At 41.2% G+C, this 15,727-nt stretch overlaps 1 protein-coding gene across 2 annotated transcripts in view; it reads left to right on the top strand.

Annotated features, from left to right (window-relative positions):
- The first annotated feature begins 335 nt into the window (after window positions 1-335).
- tmem131 (transmembrane protein 131) overlaps window positions 336-15,727 on the top strand; it is a 42,405-nt gene continuing 27,013 nt past the window's right edge. For both annotated transcript variants that reach the window (XM_058072745.2, XM_078790246.1), the window contains exons 1-3: window positions 336-642; window positions 8,596-8,657; window positions 8,828-8,868. In XM_058072745.2, the coding sequence (XP_057928728.2) occupies window positions 519-642; window positions 8,596-8,657; window positions 8,828-8,868 (227 nt within the window). In that variant the 5' untranslated portion in view covers window positions 336-518. The remainder of the gene's footprint in view (window positions 643-8,595; window positions 8,658-8,827; window positions 8,869-15,727) is intronic.

Genomic DNA, 15,727 nt, shown 5'->3' with positions numbered 1-15,727 from the left:
ATATAATATGTAATCAATTAAAAAAGTTCATAATGCGATCTGTTACTGATTAATATTTTGGCGAAAAGGGGCTATTGATATTGTAGTTTTATAGTCGATATGTTAGGAGTTGTCTTTAATTTGTAAGTTTGCTTACAAAATATCTGTACAGTTACACATGGGAGGTTTTACTGAAAAAGTATTAATTAACCGGGCTGTATTGACTATCTCTACCGTTTGCAGTGTATTGGTGTATTGCGGTTTGTCCTCCCGAGCAGCAGGGAGCAGCACACGCCACCGTGTTGCGATGACAGGCCGCGTCTACCCTTTGATACGTCACTCATGCAATAGAAGAAGAGACGGCGCACACAGAGAGGAGAGGCTAATGTTCAAAGCTGCTGTTGCTCCAAGAGTTAGCAGCTCAGTCCACTACGTAGCCTTGAGTCCACGGCTATGCTCGAGGCAACCGGTGGGGCTTCACACGGGCAGCTCCTCTCGCTCGCACTGTGCTTTCTCCTATAAGCGAACGAGCTGCGGGCATGGCGATCCAGGAGAGAGCTCACAGGACTTCTCGCCATATTTTACACGCGAGATCGCCGCGTCTGGGATTGTTGAGGATGTTATTTATTGTTTTTATCCACATGACCCGGGCGAGTAAACAAGGTTAGTGACTCACTGGCTAACTTTTGAGTGTCAATTTTTGTGACCGAAGTGTTTTATTTGAGTCAAATCGCAGCTAGGCGCTGGCTAACACACACATTTAACTTTGTGTTTACGTTGCACTATGGCGTCAGTAGCTTTGGACGGTGACGTTAGCCGACGTCGCTAGCGGGTTGGGTTGTGTTGTCATGCCAGGCTACGTGATGCTAACATGCTAACAAGCATCATGGCCACCTTCAGACTTGTCTTCATTTCTTATTGAATGGCTGACGCCGAGAAGAAGTAGTCAGGTGGCGCTAGTTTGTGTAAACGTGGCCCAGCGTTGTGATTTTGACCCCTGGGGATGGTTCCCAGCTTGAGGAAGGGGGGGGGGGGGGGGGGGTTGGAGTGTTGGACAAGTGACAGCCGTGTGTCATTTCTGTGCTGGCTCGGGTGTCCGCCTGTCAGGTCACGGTGATCCACGGCCAGCTGCCGTCCGCGCCCGAGATAAGCTCTGTTTGTGTCAACTCTGGAAGCTGGCTACGGTTTTCCCGGGAAATGTGTTTTAAAGAATCGAAAGCAAAGAAAATGTGGCCTTTCATTTTGTTTTGTGTTGGAATGACGCAAGCTTAGAATATGGCACGTGATGAGTGCTAATTGCCTCTCACTGCACGGATTTACACTCAGGAGCATGAAACCCACCTAACTGTGCCACTTGATTCTATTGGATGTGTTTTGGGTTTTTTTTTACCCCCACCTCACTATTTGATATGCTTTGACAGTTTCAACAAATCAGACATGTGCATATTCTGCATACTGCACTCTTTTTGCGGTCTGTTACTGCTAATTACCACTGCAAACGCCTTTGCCTCCTATTTCTAATTAACATTTGCAATAAAAAATGACTGTTTGGCATCTATTAACTCCATCTGCAATCATGCCCAGGGCTTCTCGCTTTCATTACCCTTGTTCATGCTATGAAGAACACTTAACAGTCGATGAGAGTCGAATCTCAACCCTGATGGGCCATTTGTCACTGGCCTTGGCACATTGTAGAAATTAAACGTATAACACAAAAGGGCAAGTAATAATTAGGGCTGCAACTATCTCAATGTTTCAGTAATCAAGTAGTCTAGGGATTTTTTGTTTCGACTCAAGTAATAAATTTGCAAGACAAAATAAAACATTTCACTAAATAATGAAAGGTTTTATTTCTTAAATGGACATTGTGTATAGTGTATCTGATGGTTATATCTCGGGCTATAATCTGTATACACTGTATGCAGTTTGACTGCATGCAGAAGAAACTTTTTGGGGAGGTCTAACTGGTGTGAAGGAAGGAGGTCAACAAAGATTCAATTTGAATGGAATGGTATGGTAGAAATGTTTTGGAAAAGGTGGAAGAAAATATAACAATATCAGTAGCCACGTTTACGTGAGGAGTTTTTCCTTTTTCCGAATGGAATCTTTCCAAAAACAATGGTATGCATGGAAAGGAATATTCCAATCTCCTGTCTACATGCGCCGCTATAAATAAACAGAATAGTCAATGTGGCATGCGCAGTAAAACGTAAACATCAACATCACGTGATACCGACTTCCCCGAGTTTTTCTTTCACTTGTTGGAATAACTCTGTATTGCCGGTTTTTCCATTCATCCAGTCTTGAAATTTAGTTTGCATCAAAAACAAACGTTCCGCAGCAGTCCAGTGCTGATTGCTCATCTCCATTTTTACAACTGAAAAACGTCTGGAGCTGCGTGTTACGTCATATCTGAGCATGCGCTGAAAGAACGCACCCGGGATAAATTTAAACAGGAAAAGATCAAATTCAATCTTGCTAATATTTTATAATTAAACTCGGGACATGTTTTATATAGATATACATTTTCTTTTTAAAGAAAAACTGGACTTGTGAATAAAGTATAGAAGGGTTTAGATTCTGTTCCACAGATGGCGGTAATGCACACCATGTCCTTGGTTTGCTCTGTGTCAGAGTTGTTTGTTGCCTGCCGATTTAGATCAGGGGAACATGCTGGATGGTCCAAAAGAGTGATCCTTTGTCAGGCAGACATTGTTGTCCTGTCCTCATTACCACACAGACGTGGACCTGCCCCCTGCAACATCTCCACATAGCCAGTTGCCGTTTGACGCCCCTGCACAACCTGAAGCTCCATTGAAGGATTATAGTGGTGCCCTCTCCCCACTGTGCTATGTGGAAAATATCTCCGGTGGGAAGTGCTTGTTATGCCAGTAAACATTGGAAGCCATCGTCAAGGTTGTATATGTATTATGTAACCGTCAAGGTCATATTTTTCTCCTCAGAGAATAAAACTTTCTTTCATCTTTTCAGTGACCCGTGTTTGGTGTTCTTGTACAAAATTCCAAACAGGCAATTTTGTGGAGTTTTTATTTTTGTGAATGACTCTTGGAGATGAATAAATTATATCTGTTGGAGACGAGGCCTTTGAAGACAGTTTTTTTTCTTAGAAGCCGTCTTTGGTAGATGGTGTGTGATGGTGTATTGGACCACACTTGGCACCAGTAGCAACTATCATTTGGGCTGATGCATGGTCCCGTGTCTTGACCGACAGCCAATGGTGTCCTCCGGCTCAGACCTCACAGCTAGAAGATCAGGGTTCATTCCAAAAACATGCTAGGTTAATTGGCCACTCCAAAGTGCCCCTGTGATTGGCTGGCCACCAGTCCAGGGTGTACCCCGCCTCACGCCCGAAGACAGCTGGGATAGGCTCCAGTACCCCCGCGACCCTCGTGAGGAAAAGCGGTAGAAAATGAATGAATGAATGAACCCTCAGGATGTTTGAACAAGTTTGAAATGACTGTCTGACTGTGTCCAACCTCAGCAACAATGGTGGGCGACGGGAGGCCTTGCTTATGCAGGTCAACAACCCCACCACCTGCATACAGCGATAGCTTTTTTTTGTCTTTGCTATCAAGATCATGACTGTGTGAATACCTGATAGAAAATGACATTCAAGTCACATTTTTGCCCAAGTTTTGACGTTTTAAAGGCTGTGCTCTTAAACTTTTGATTTCACTTCAATGCTTGTTTGTGATAAATTTATTATACATTTTTGTTTCGTCTGACATTTTAAGCTTGAAACACCTTAAGACTCAAGTATGTCACACGTACATGTTTCAGATCATCAAATTGAAATATTCGTCAATGGCGACTCAACTGAACACCAAATGCAGTTTTTACACGAAACACTGTTGTCAATGGTAATGGTTTAATTTCATTTGAACATGCATCAGATTACAATTGAGTGCATCACATAATCAGGTGTCGAAAAAGGGGTAGGAAGAAGCAAAGCTTATTAAATCCTGCCCTTCCATCTGGTACTTTTTCAATCAGTAACTGTTACATTTGTTAACTTCCTGCCTTCCTAATATAATTGAAGATTTTAGGTTTTTTTATGATTAATTTTTGTTAGAAAATGTGTTATTTTTTGTCACGTACTGAAGTACGAGGTGATATGACCATACAATGACATAATGGGTACCATAGTAACTCTCAATATAGTCATATATATATATATATAGCACATCATGACTGGTTCAAGACTCTTCATCCTTGTATTTAGCAACAAACATCAACTGCTTGTATTGTAAATGAGAAAAAAAATTCAAACCTACGTGGCTCCGAGTGGAAAAAGTGATCACCTCCTTCCCTTAAAAAGTTTTATTAAAAACAACAGCATTTTGTGCTCAGTTGTGTTGCCATTGAAAATCTTAGTCAAATCTTAAGAGCAGTTGAAAAATTGCTAGACTATGCATTTTGCACATTTGGACCTTTTTAATGAGATTTTAAGTAGAGCTGCAATATGCAAAAGCAAGAAGTGGGACAAAAAACATTCTCATTTTCTGTCAGACATTCACACTGTCATGCCCTCCTGATGGCTAAAGCTAAGAAGCTTTCTCTTCTTGAACGTGGTCGGATCATGGAGCTGCATTAGCAAGGCCTCTGGCAGCGTGCCATTGCTGCTGAGGTTGGCCGCAGTAAGTCATTCTACATTTTTGGAAAGATCCTGAGCATTACAGAACAAAAAAGTCAAGTAGTAGACCCCAAAAAATGACACCTGCGCGGAGCAGTCCTGAACCCAAATGAAGGTTCTTACTAGTGCCGACTGCAGCACAATAACCATCAGAGGGCATCTGCAGGAAAAGGAGACCTGGTCTCCTTCAACGCCACAAAGCTGCCCGATTAGACTTAGTCAGGGAGCATCAAACACGGGACATTGAAAAGTGGAAAATTATTGTATTCTCTGATGAGGGAAAAAATGGAACCTTGACGGTCCAGATGGCTTCCAACGTTACTGGCATGACAAGGAGATCCCAGCTGAGATGTTTTCTACCCGGCACAGTGGAGGGGGGTCCATCATGATCTGGGGTGCTTTTTCATTTAGTGGAACACCAAGGCTTCAGGTGGTGCAGGGTCATCAAATGGCAGTCGGTTACGTGCAGATGTTGCAGCAAGCATCCCTCATGACTGAGGGACCTGGTCTGGGTGGTAGCAGCTGGGTTCTTCGACAGGATAACATCACTCTTTTGGACCATCCCGCATGTTCCCCTGATCTAAATCCTATAGAGAACATTTGGGGATGGATGGAAAGGGAGGTCTATAAAAATGGCCTCCTGGAAACACTGGCATCAAGCATGCCCAAACCAATTTTTGAAGTGATGAACATTGTGAGAGACAGTTTTTATTCTGGTTCGGAGAGATTTTGTCATTTTTTTGAGTGATGGTCGTAAAATTTTGATCAGCTGATAAATGGCCTATTTCACTTTAATTGTTGTTTTCAATAAATGACTTATTCTTAAGTCATTATTAAGTACTTTTTGTCCCACTCCCCCTTCTTGCTTTGTCATATTGTAGCTCTACTTGAAAAAGGTGCAAAACTTTAATTCTAGCTATTTTTCAACTGGTCTTAAACGAGACAGCTCTTTGGTCATCAGAGCTGTGTGACTCCAGAATGGTATTTTTGGTGACTTTCTAACTGAGGCTTGTGTAAAATTGAATTTGTTAAGGTTCCACTGTATGTCGTCTTGCAGAACTGGAGTGATTATTCAAATTGAGTTTGAATCCTGACAAGCTTGTATTGTTTAGTGCCGACTCTTTCTGTCATATGCTGCGACAGGCTGCAAATGAGTGAGTCGCAGTGTCTCTTGCATGCATGTGATATCTTTACAAACCCCAGATCGGTGTCAGGTACTCGTAAGTCGTCTTCGTCGTCGCCGCCACGTGTGATGTTTGCACGGAGGGATTATTTGAAGCTCTTCTAAGACTCTTTGAATGACACTACTGCTCTCTGAAAGCCTTCACAAGCTAATGAACGTATCCGTTGTATTTGTTAGCTTGTGTCTCATGGCGTAATTTGATTTTGGTGGTGTCAGGTGAAGCGAGTGAAAGGCTTGTTACCATTTCATGCGTCATTTGCAAAACGGCCAGAAAGTCAAATTGTTGGGTGCAAGGATCATTCTGTAGGCTTGACGTGTGTTTCCCACAGGACTAAAATCTACTGATGGTGGTGGGTTTTTTTTTTATGTCACAAAAAAGACTGAGCCTCCTGGGTAAGCTTTGAGATGGGGTTCAGGGGACCGAGCCACACCTACTTCTTGTTGAGAAGAGTAATAACATTTGTCAATTGCCACGTATACATGGACCCAAATATTCCAATTGCATTCTGTTTATTTGCTCAAAGGGAAAGAATGTAATCTTTGTATATACCTCATTCCAAAAGAAAAGTGCCAATCCGAATGAACATATAATCGGATTCACGGGGGTAGAATATTCCTTTCCCCAATCCGATTGAGCTATCTAGTACCCGCTCAAACGGAAAGTTGTCAGGGTGCGTTCTTCTCCGTCGTGTTTTTCTTCTTTTGTTCTGTTGTTTATTGGCGGTTGGCAAGCAGCTTTCGTGTGCATTACCGCCATCTGTGGAACAGAATCTAAACCCTTCTATACTTTATTCAGTCCAGTTTTATTAAAAAAGAAAATATATATCTATATAAAACATGTCCCAAGTTTAATTATAAAATATTAGCAAGATTGAATTTGATCTTTTCCTGTTTAAATTTATCCCGGGTGCGTTTTTTTCCAGCGCATGCTCAGATATGACGTAACATGCAGCTAGAGACTTCTTCAGTTTTAAAAATGGGAGGTGAGCAATCCTCACTGGACTGCTGCGGAACGTTTGTTTTTGATCCAAACTAATTTCAAGACTGGACGAACGAAAAACTGGCAATACGGAGTTATTCCAACAAGTGAAAGAAAAATTCAAGGAAGTCGGTATCATGTGATGTTGATTACGTTTTACTGCGCATGCCCCATTGACTATTCTGTTTGATCACAGCGCCGCAAGTAGACAAGAGATTGGAATATTCCTTTTCATGTATACCATTGTTTTCAGAAAGGTCATTTGGAAAGAGAAATACTCCTCATGTAAACGTGGCTAGAGTGTCCACAAAGCCAATGTCTTTGTTCGGAGGTTGTTGAACTGACGCTATGAGAGGCAAAAGTGTCTTCTCGCCGAATATGGTGTCAGTCGGTATGTTAAAATGCAGTCAAATAACCCTATCATAATCTGAGTATAAGTAATAACGTGGTAGCACACAGCTACCAGTTTTTAAGAACCACAATATTACACCTGGGTTACTCCTTTTTCTAACCCGAATATTGGGTCATATCCCGATGAAATGGAACAGTAATTTGTGTTCTGCGTATGTTCTATTTTGAAAGGAACCTTGTGTATTTGGCCAGAAACTCTTTGTAAACATGGTCAAATGCAATTTGGAGCAACAAGGAGATAAACAACCCCGTTAGTATGGTGAAAGACGGAAACATTGAAACAAAGATTCCAGGGAGCTCTGGTGGAAGCCGGTAGCATGGATATGGATGCTATAGCTCTGGCTCTGGCTTTCCTATTTCTTCACATTCTCGCCTTCTATTAATGAAGAAGGTGAGACAGAATAGTGTCAAGTACTGGTAAACAAAGGCGGCTGCTACCGGCTGGTTGTTTATTATCTGCGGTGCCGCTGTTCTTGGCTATAGGAAGAAGTAGCGGAAATTACATTTTCTGTGCCTTTTCTATTGTTTTTTTTTTTTACATCACACAAGTTATTCCAAATGTTTCAGAAACCAGAATAATGATCTTGACCTGAATATTTACCAATGCAAACACAGTTAATGTCCTTAAGTTGGCAACACTGATCTCCTCCAGCTACATCATCTTATTTATCCCCTGGCAGACAAGGAGTGTTGTAGACGAATGTGTCAGGAAATGCATGAAATTTAATCTGCTTTCACACCTAAATTTAGCTTTAGCTCATCTGCATCACTTTACATGTTCATATACTTTGTCAGTCCTTCCTCTCTGTTCCGTTTTCACACGATAAAGCCTTCAAGGGGACCTATTGTGATCATTTTTCGGCCCTTTTGTATTGAGTTGTGGACTCCTATAGCATGTACACACGATACCAGAACACAGAGCTTTATAGTTCTTCCAGAATCTGCACCTATTCAGCTGTATTTCTTTGGATTTTTTTTCAATAGCTAAAAAGCTAAAAAATTCTTTGTAAACAACTTGGAAGAGACTATACTAAAAATATAGCCTCTATCATCTGTCATTGGGTCTCTTGTAAAGCTCTTCTAAAATAAATCTTGAGTTATTATCATCACCAATGGATTTTGCCAGATGATAATATTGAGTATACCGTATTAAAAGCAAAAAGAATTTCTCAAGCAAATTTAACTTTGTAATTGGAATGTCAAGAACTTTTCAATGAACTAAACGGCATAATAAACAAAGACAAAAAACCCAATGAAAATAAAATGTAATCTATGTTAGCAAAAATTGGGCTGAAATAAAAAGAAACAAAAACAACGCTAAATAATAATAATTGTCATATGTCCTACTTTTCTTCTGCCGTGCTGATGAGTTCTCTCTGTCGTTCACAGCGTTCATTCAGTCGGACACAATATTAGAAGTTCTACATTTCGGTGATGGAGGCCTTTTACAGGTAAGCCCACAAGTACACAGGTCATGTAATGATCAGTTGCATGTGTGTTGTGGTGGTAGTTTCCTAAAGGTAGATTGTGAACAATGACACGAACATACGAGATGATGTGTAACATGTATATGGTCATTTGATCACCTTTTACTGACTGCACTGATCTGTTCTTCTTGCAGGCTGACTCCGACATCGATTTTAGTTTATATCATCAACAAAGGTAAGCTTTCCAACCAATCGCTTGGATCACTGGTGTCCAAAGTGTAGCCTGCGGGATACTTGCTGCCGGCTGCACATTCTAAACACACAAGCAAGCAAACATTTGGGGATAAATGGCCATTGTCTAATTTGCATAATTGGACACATGCAAAACTTTGTCCGGAGTGCAGATTTTCACAGACTGCAGTGTTTGTGTTTGAACGGGTAAAACTGAGCTTTTTGCTTGGTGCCATAAAAAATGTGCCACATTATCTTGTGTTGTTAAACTTGGAAAAACAGTGGATATCAATCTGGTATCAGCAGGAATCGTACATACATTATTATTATTTATTACTTGTTCAATAACTTGTGAAATACTAGAAAAGGCTTGATCAGGTGATATTACTCATTATAGTCAGCTACAGTAGGTAAGAGGAAAAACTCTACTTGTTAATGCATTTAGTGTACAGTTTTATCCACAATAGGCATAATGTAGCGAGGCTTGAGGTACTCAATGAAGCTTTTTAACCCGACATTAGTCACCACCGATTGGGCCTGGTGCTTTTCCTTTACAGCCAGTGACTTCCGTAGGAGTTTTTTTTTCTTTTTTTTTTATAAAGGAACTTACAAATTAAATGTATTATTATTATTAAAAGCAGGGGTGTCCAAAGGGCCCGGGGTCCATGTGTGGCCCTTGGCTTCATTGTCATTGGCTCGAGGCACATTGTTTTTTTTGTGTTTTTTTTTGTTATGCAAATTTGGAGCGGCTGGACCGGAGCAAGAAGAAACACAGACAAGAAGAAGAGAAACTGGGGTGGAGTGGGAAGGAAAGTAGAGAGACAGAGACAAAAACAGCAGCAACAATAATTCCCATAACAACAACAGTGACAAACAGTGACTGCATCAGTTAAATGTCAATGATGGCTGAGGGTCGCAATGGAGATGATATCACTGAAATCAAACAGTCCAACTTACCAGTGGCAATAGTAACAATGAAGACATGAACCGTGATAGTAAACACAATTACAGCCATACAGTTGCAGTAATTAAAATCTCACTGCTTGACATAGTTATTACTGTAATAATAGCATACCAATAGCATAAAGACATCAAGGATAAGACGGTGGATTGTGTAGAGAAGCACCCACGTGCTGTGAGTGCGCCTATGGATTTGTGTACTTCTGTTGGTGTGCATATTCATATATGTGTGTGTAAGTGTGTTCATATGTGTGAATGTGTAATTGTCACCAAGAATGACAAAAGGAGAGGGACTGCTTTCTACCACCCAGTAAACCCCGCGCAGCGGGGAGTTTCTCACGCATTGCGAATTTGTCAAACGCACGGAGACTGTGGTATTAAACTTCCCTGGTTCTGTGCCACCTCTGGAAATTTGTACGTAACACCTTTTGCAAGCAGCTGGAAAAAAAAACACAGCCTCACGGCTTACATCGTACTCCTTGCCAAAAATGCTAGCACACGCTTTTGTGATCACGCGAGTTTAGCATGCTGATTAGAAGTGAAGGACAGATGTGCTGGTGCGGAGTCTGGAATGGACTGCTTGTATTGGAGTGCCAATATCAGATTTTAGGCCAATATAATCAAATAATTTTTTTTGTCACGACTGTTATTTAATGACATAAGAAGTTGGTGATTTTTCATTGGGGGACATATTTGTGAGTGACTTATCTTTATTTATTTACAGGGCATATGCATATTAATAAAACATTTCTTGTAATGTCTAGTTTTCATCTGTAGTCCCTAGTCCTCAACCCAAAGTATATATTATATAATAATTGGAGCACAATGAACACGCTAAAATAAAATAAAAACATGATTAGGGGTGTCAAAAGATGTGACAAGAATTCTCAGTCAGAAAAACATGGGCACTTGGCCTAGGACGATAATAAAAATATGTAAAAAATATATCAATTGCCATGTGCACACGTGTCTGTTTTCCTCATCTTGCCTCCATACAGGCAAAGTTTCAGCACCTCGATGCGTGGACCTCGTGGACTACCTCGTGGGTCACATGTCATCTATTCCTGTGTCATGAATAGGAGTACAAAATTAAGTGACAATTACATTAAACACGGCAACAGGCTAATCCAGGCATCATGCTAGTGATCCACCTGCATTCCTGCTGTCATCGCCAAATAGGAGAACCTCTCCTGATATGTCCTCCTCATCCTCCTTATTTTAATGTACTTTCAGATCACGTTAAGAATGAAGATTAAAACAGAGAAAAATGGGCAGTCACAGCTAAATCATTAAGACACCAACTGACTTAAATTTATTCAGCGAGTGTCTCGTTTTATTTTTCTCTCTCTCGGAAATTCATGAGATGAGAGAAGCCTAATGTAGCCTCCATATTGGATGCCGTGGCTGTTTGTGGAAGATGTGAAAAAGATGTGAAGTCATTAGTTGGCATCATACTTTCTGCTGCCGTCAGGTTGCATTATGCATGACATCTTTGATCTGACATCAGATGTGATGGGACAATTAATACAAAAATGTACATGCTGGCGTTTTCAGGCGGTTACATGAAATAGCGGGTGCTGTGATTGTTTATTGCATTGAAATGTGACTGACATGCTGAAAAACCTGCCTGTGAGGTTTTAGTGACTTGTGTGTGCACTCTGCACCTGTCAGCCAATTTACCACTGCGCTGGGTGTGCTTGGCCTGCACCAAGAATAGACCAGGTCGATGCACACATTTTGACTGTGTTAAGCTGAAAATGTGTATTTGAATATGTGGCCCTCAACGGCAAAACTGGAAAAAGGGGGGGAACAAAACACTGTCTTCAATGACATATCATCACCTCACTCTCAGCGCTGATTTGTGCAGTTCTTTGTGTTCCTCGGGTGCTTTAATAGTTTTTACACACGGACCAGAACATTGTGTCTGCACCCCTGTCCCGTTGCTTCCTGTGTGTTTTGTCTGCAAGGGTTTGGCCTTGACTGTTTGCACAGTGTGTTCTGATCCCTAAGGGGTTATCTCGCTCAGGCCGAGGGTGACCACTCCCGTATTTTGTGTGTGTGTGTGGGAGGGGATTTCGGCAGTGTTGTTTTAGTGTTTCTGTTTAAAAGTGAAATGCCGCATCGTCATCATGGCTTTGATGGGCATCATCCATGTGAAATAAAATGCTCGTCAAGGTTTCTGGAGAGGAGAGGTTGTTTCCACATTTTTTTGGCAGCATAACTTTGTAACACTTTTTGTAACTTTGTAACAGATTTTCATGCCGTTTGGTTTATCGCACAAATTTGATACATCACGAACCGTGTTCACAACTCTGCTATTTGGCCTTGACTAAGTCCAGTCTGCTGTTTTCATTGGTTTGTTTGTGTCAGCATGAAGCAATAACTCAAAAAACCTTTGTGGAGGAGTGAGAACATGGAATAGAGTGTCCTTGTGTTGGCTTTTGTGTTCTGACTTTCAGGGTCATCTACGCAGGCCCATAAAATACTATACACAAAGAAAAATTCTACTTCCATGCGTGGAGTGGATGAATACATAGTCACGCATCACTTCACTAAGGAAGGACACATTTGTTTTGTTTAACATTTTCCTTTCATTATGTTTCCCAAGCGTGAGGTAGTCTTCTGACTTCACTGCATCAACAAGAGTGAAAGTGAAAAGCTATCAATACTTGCTTCTTGCTGGATCCCAGACGCTCAAACACCGACATAGACGGCTGCACGGTCATGAAGCATAAAGATAGCATCTTTTGAGCATGAGAAATGTACCTATGTAATGGACAACCTAAATATATTGGGTCCATATCACCCAGCCCTATTATCAAGTTTGTAACTCCCTCGGATGTGCAATGATCAGATAGCTCCTAATTCTTGTCTTTTAATGATGGATTTATTACAAAACCAACGTGAGAACTAAAGGGTACAAAAGATACAAAATATAATAAATTACAGGTCATATAATACAAATATAAAATAACTAAGACTAATAACTAATAAGACTGATAAGGCTAATAACTAAACTAAGACACTAAGAGACTGAAAAGAAACAATACAAAACACATATACTGTACCTTAATGGCTGCACACATGCCTTAGGAGGGAATTATAGAGAAGATCTTCAATCCTTTAGCACCTATTCGCCTTTGAGCTCTAATGGCAACAACTGATCTTTCTATTTCTAATTCTATTGATGTAACAATTAAACATGCACATGTAGAAACAATGATTCTACAGAAAATTAGTTCCGCCTTATTAACTTGTATACACCTCGGTAGGAACCAAAAATGAAAATAGGGAGGAACTTAAAACTGACAGCATACACTGACGGAGAGGCAGTTACAAAGTTCATTTTCCATTTACTGTATGATTTATTATTTTTTATCGTGTCAGTCCCAGTGCCCACAGGACACCCATAATAATCACTTCAACTGAGACATAGTTGATGGCAAAATGTGGCTATTTGCATTTGCTGGCAGCTGAGACATGTTGCCAGGTCTCACCAGAGAAACAGGCTACTAGAACTGCCTGAAACAACCAGGAACTTAGAATTTGTAAGCCACATTACAAAAAACTATCCCAAACAAGAGGCAACTTGGGAATTTGTAAACAATGTTTAAAAAAAGGTTTTAAGAAGTGGATTTGGCAACACAGTTGAGATACTTTTATATCTGGTACATGGAAAATCCAAGCCATCGAACGTACTGCACTTGGCCAACAATGGCAGCAATGGAAGCCATTACCGTTTTATCATTTTATTATGTATATATATATATATATATATATATAGTAACATGAGTTACTTTGGTGTTCATTTAGTAAAAGATCTAACTTAATAAGACCTCTGGTGGTTCGCAAGGATTTTCTGTCATCCCTTCCAGGGCCAGAATTGGAGAGCTGTGAAGCACAGAAGCCTATTCAAGGGCCTGTTGCGTATGATAACTTTGTACATGTTGCCCCCCCCCCCCCAACAGTGGAAAAACCTCACTAATTGAGAAGCAATGGCTTACAGGAATGAATGTTAACATGGTGTTATGAGGTCTTTGTCTTTATGTCTTCACTGAACAAAACACCACTTTTAACCAAGAAGTTCAGACATCTTCAGCAGGTGTGTATTTATGAAGGCTCTGATCCACATTAGGACTACTCGGCCTTGGCGGAGGCCTCTGCTCTCCTGAGTCGCATTCTAGTAATCAGGTTAGCCTGACACATGCAGATCCAAGTTCAACCCCCCCCGCCCACCGCCTTCCCTAGGCTTCTCCAATTACTCACTGGCATTCAGCACATTAGCTCTGAAGCCCCAAGCTCAAGGCGGCGTGCAATTCACAGCCAGGACACGTTTTGAGTCCCTAGTCCCGCTAGAACTTGAATGAGGGAAGCAAAAGCCTGGCCGCACATCAGTGTCTCGCTGGGTCCTGTCTTCACACCCGTGTGTGTGTGTGTGTGTGTGTGTGTGTGTGTGTGTGTGTGTGTGAGCAAGCCTCGGGGGATGGAAATCCATCCTATCTCTTGGGAACGCAGCCATCAGAGCATGCCGCCGTAACCATTGTCTGCTCGGCTGCTAGGAAAGAAGTGAAACTGATCTCTGCTGTGTGATGCTGGTGCAGTTACACTTGATGGGTGTTTTATGGGGTGCTGATAGGAAGATCCATACTAAAGGCCTTTTGCCAGCTTCTCTTGCATATCTGACATGGATGGATTTATCTCAAAAATACATTTATCTATGGGTTTCACCTTTTTGTTTACAAAAAAAAATACATTCAGCTCCACAACATTCTCCATCTGCATCACACAAATACATTTTAAAGTATTAAACAAACACCAATATATGATAACATAAGATGATCCGTGAACATCACTTTCTCACAACTACGGTGCGTTCAAGGACCATCAAATGAAGTACAGTCTTTGGTCACAGCTCGAAGAGGCCAACGGCACCACATCATCCCCAAATAGCAGAGATGAGATCCTAAGGCACCTGAACCGGACTCCCTCGATGCCTTGGCTGCGCCTAGAAATTCTGTCCATGAAAATGAACACAATCAGTGACAAAGCGCAGCCTTGGCAGAGGCCAACGTTCACCGGAAACAGGCTGGACTTACTGCTGGCAATGCGAACCAAACTCCTGCTTCGTTTGTACAAGGACTGGATGGCATAAAGTAGCGCACCACCAGTCCTGTACTCCAGGAGGGACACTGTCGAATGCCTTTTCCAAGTCCACAAAGCACATGTAGACCAGTTGGGCAAAACTCCCATGCACTCTTGCAAGGGTGGAGAGCTGGTCCAGTGTTAAGCAACGAGTACGAAAACCACATTGAACCTCTTGTAACAGGGTTTGGACCAACAGTCATACCCTTCTCTCCAGCACCTTGGACAAGACTTTCCCACGGGGGGGTGTGATCCCCTATATTTTGATCGCCCTATAGTTCCAACTATAGGGGATCCAAAAATATTAATGTTAGGGTAACTGGTGACTCCACATTGTCCAGTGGCATGAATGTGAATATGATTATGATGTAGGTGGAAAGTAACCAACAACCAATTTCCGATCGCCATAATAGGCAGCCTATAGCATACATTACTTAACATTATTTTCATGTAAAAACAAAACACTATTTTACTGTGGCGCTGTGATATGACCCATTTCATGTAGTGGAAACTCTGTAGTAGTAGTAGTAATAATAATGTGATTTCATCTTCACTCTTAATTGCATTATCAATGTGTTTTGGATGGAACGTATGAAATATAGGTATCTGTATGGGTATCCATGGGCGATATGGACCTTAACATAAATCACAATATTTTTGGGATGTACCGCAATATGGCTGTGTAAAACCATATACATTTAAATTCAGAGTTTTGTATAAAAAGATACAAACCTTACGCCATATAATGAAATAAACTGAAA

The sequence above is a fragment of the Doryrhamphus excisus genome, linkage group LG4, assembly GCF_037039965.1.
Source record: "Doryrhamphus excisus strain RoL-2023G ecotype Guam linkage group LG4, RoL_Dexc_Guam_v1.1, whole genome shotgun sequence".
NCBI classification, from domain to species: Eukaryota; Metazoa; Chordata; class Actinopteri; order Syngnathiformes; family Syngnathidae; genus Doryrhamphus; species Doryrhamphus excisus.
The sequence above is the reverse complement of the archived record's forward strand: the minus strand, read 5'-3'. Positions and strand labels throughout refer to the sequence as shown.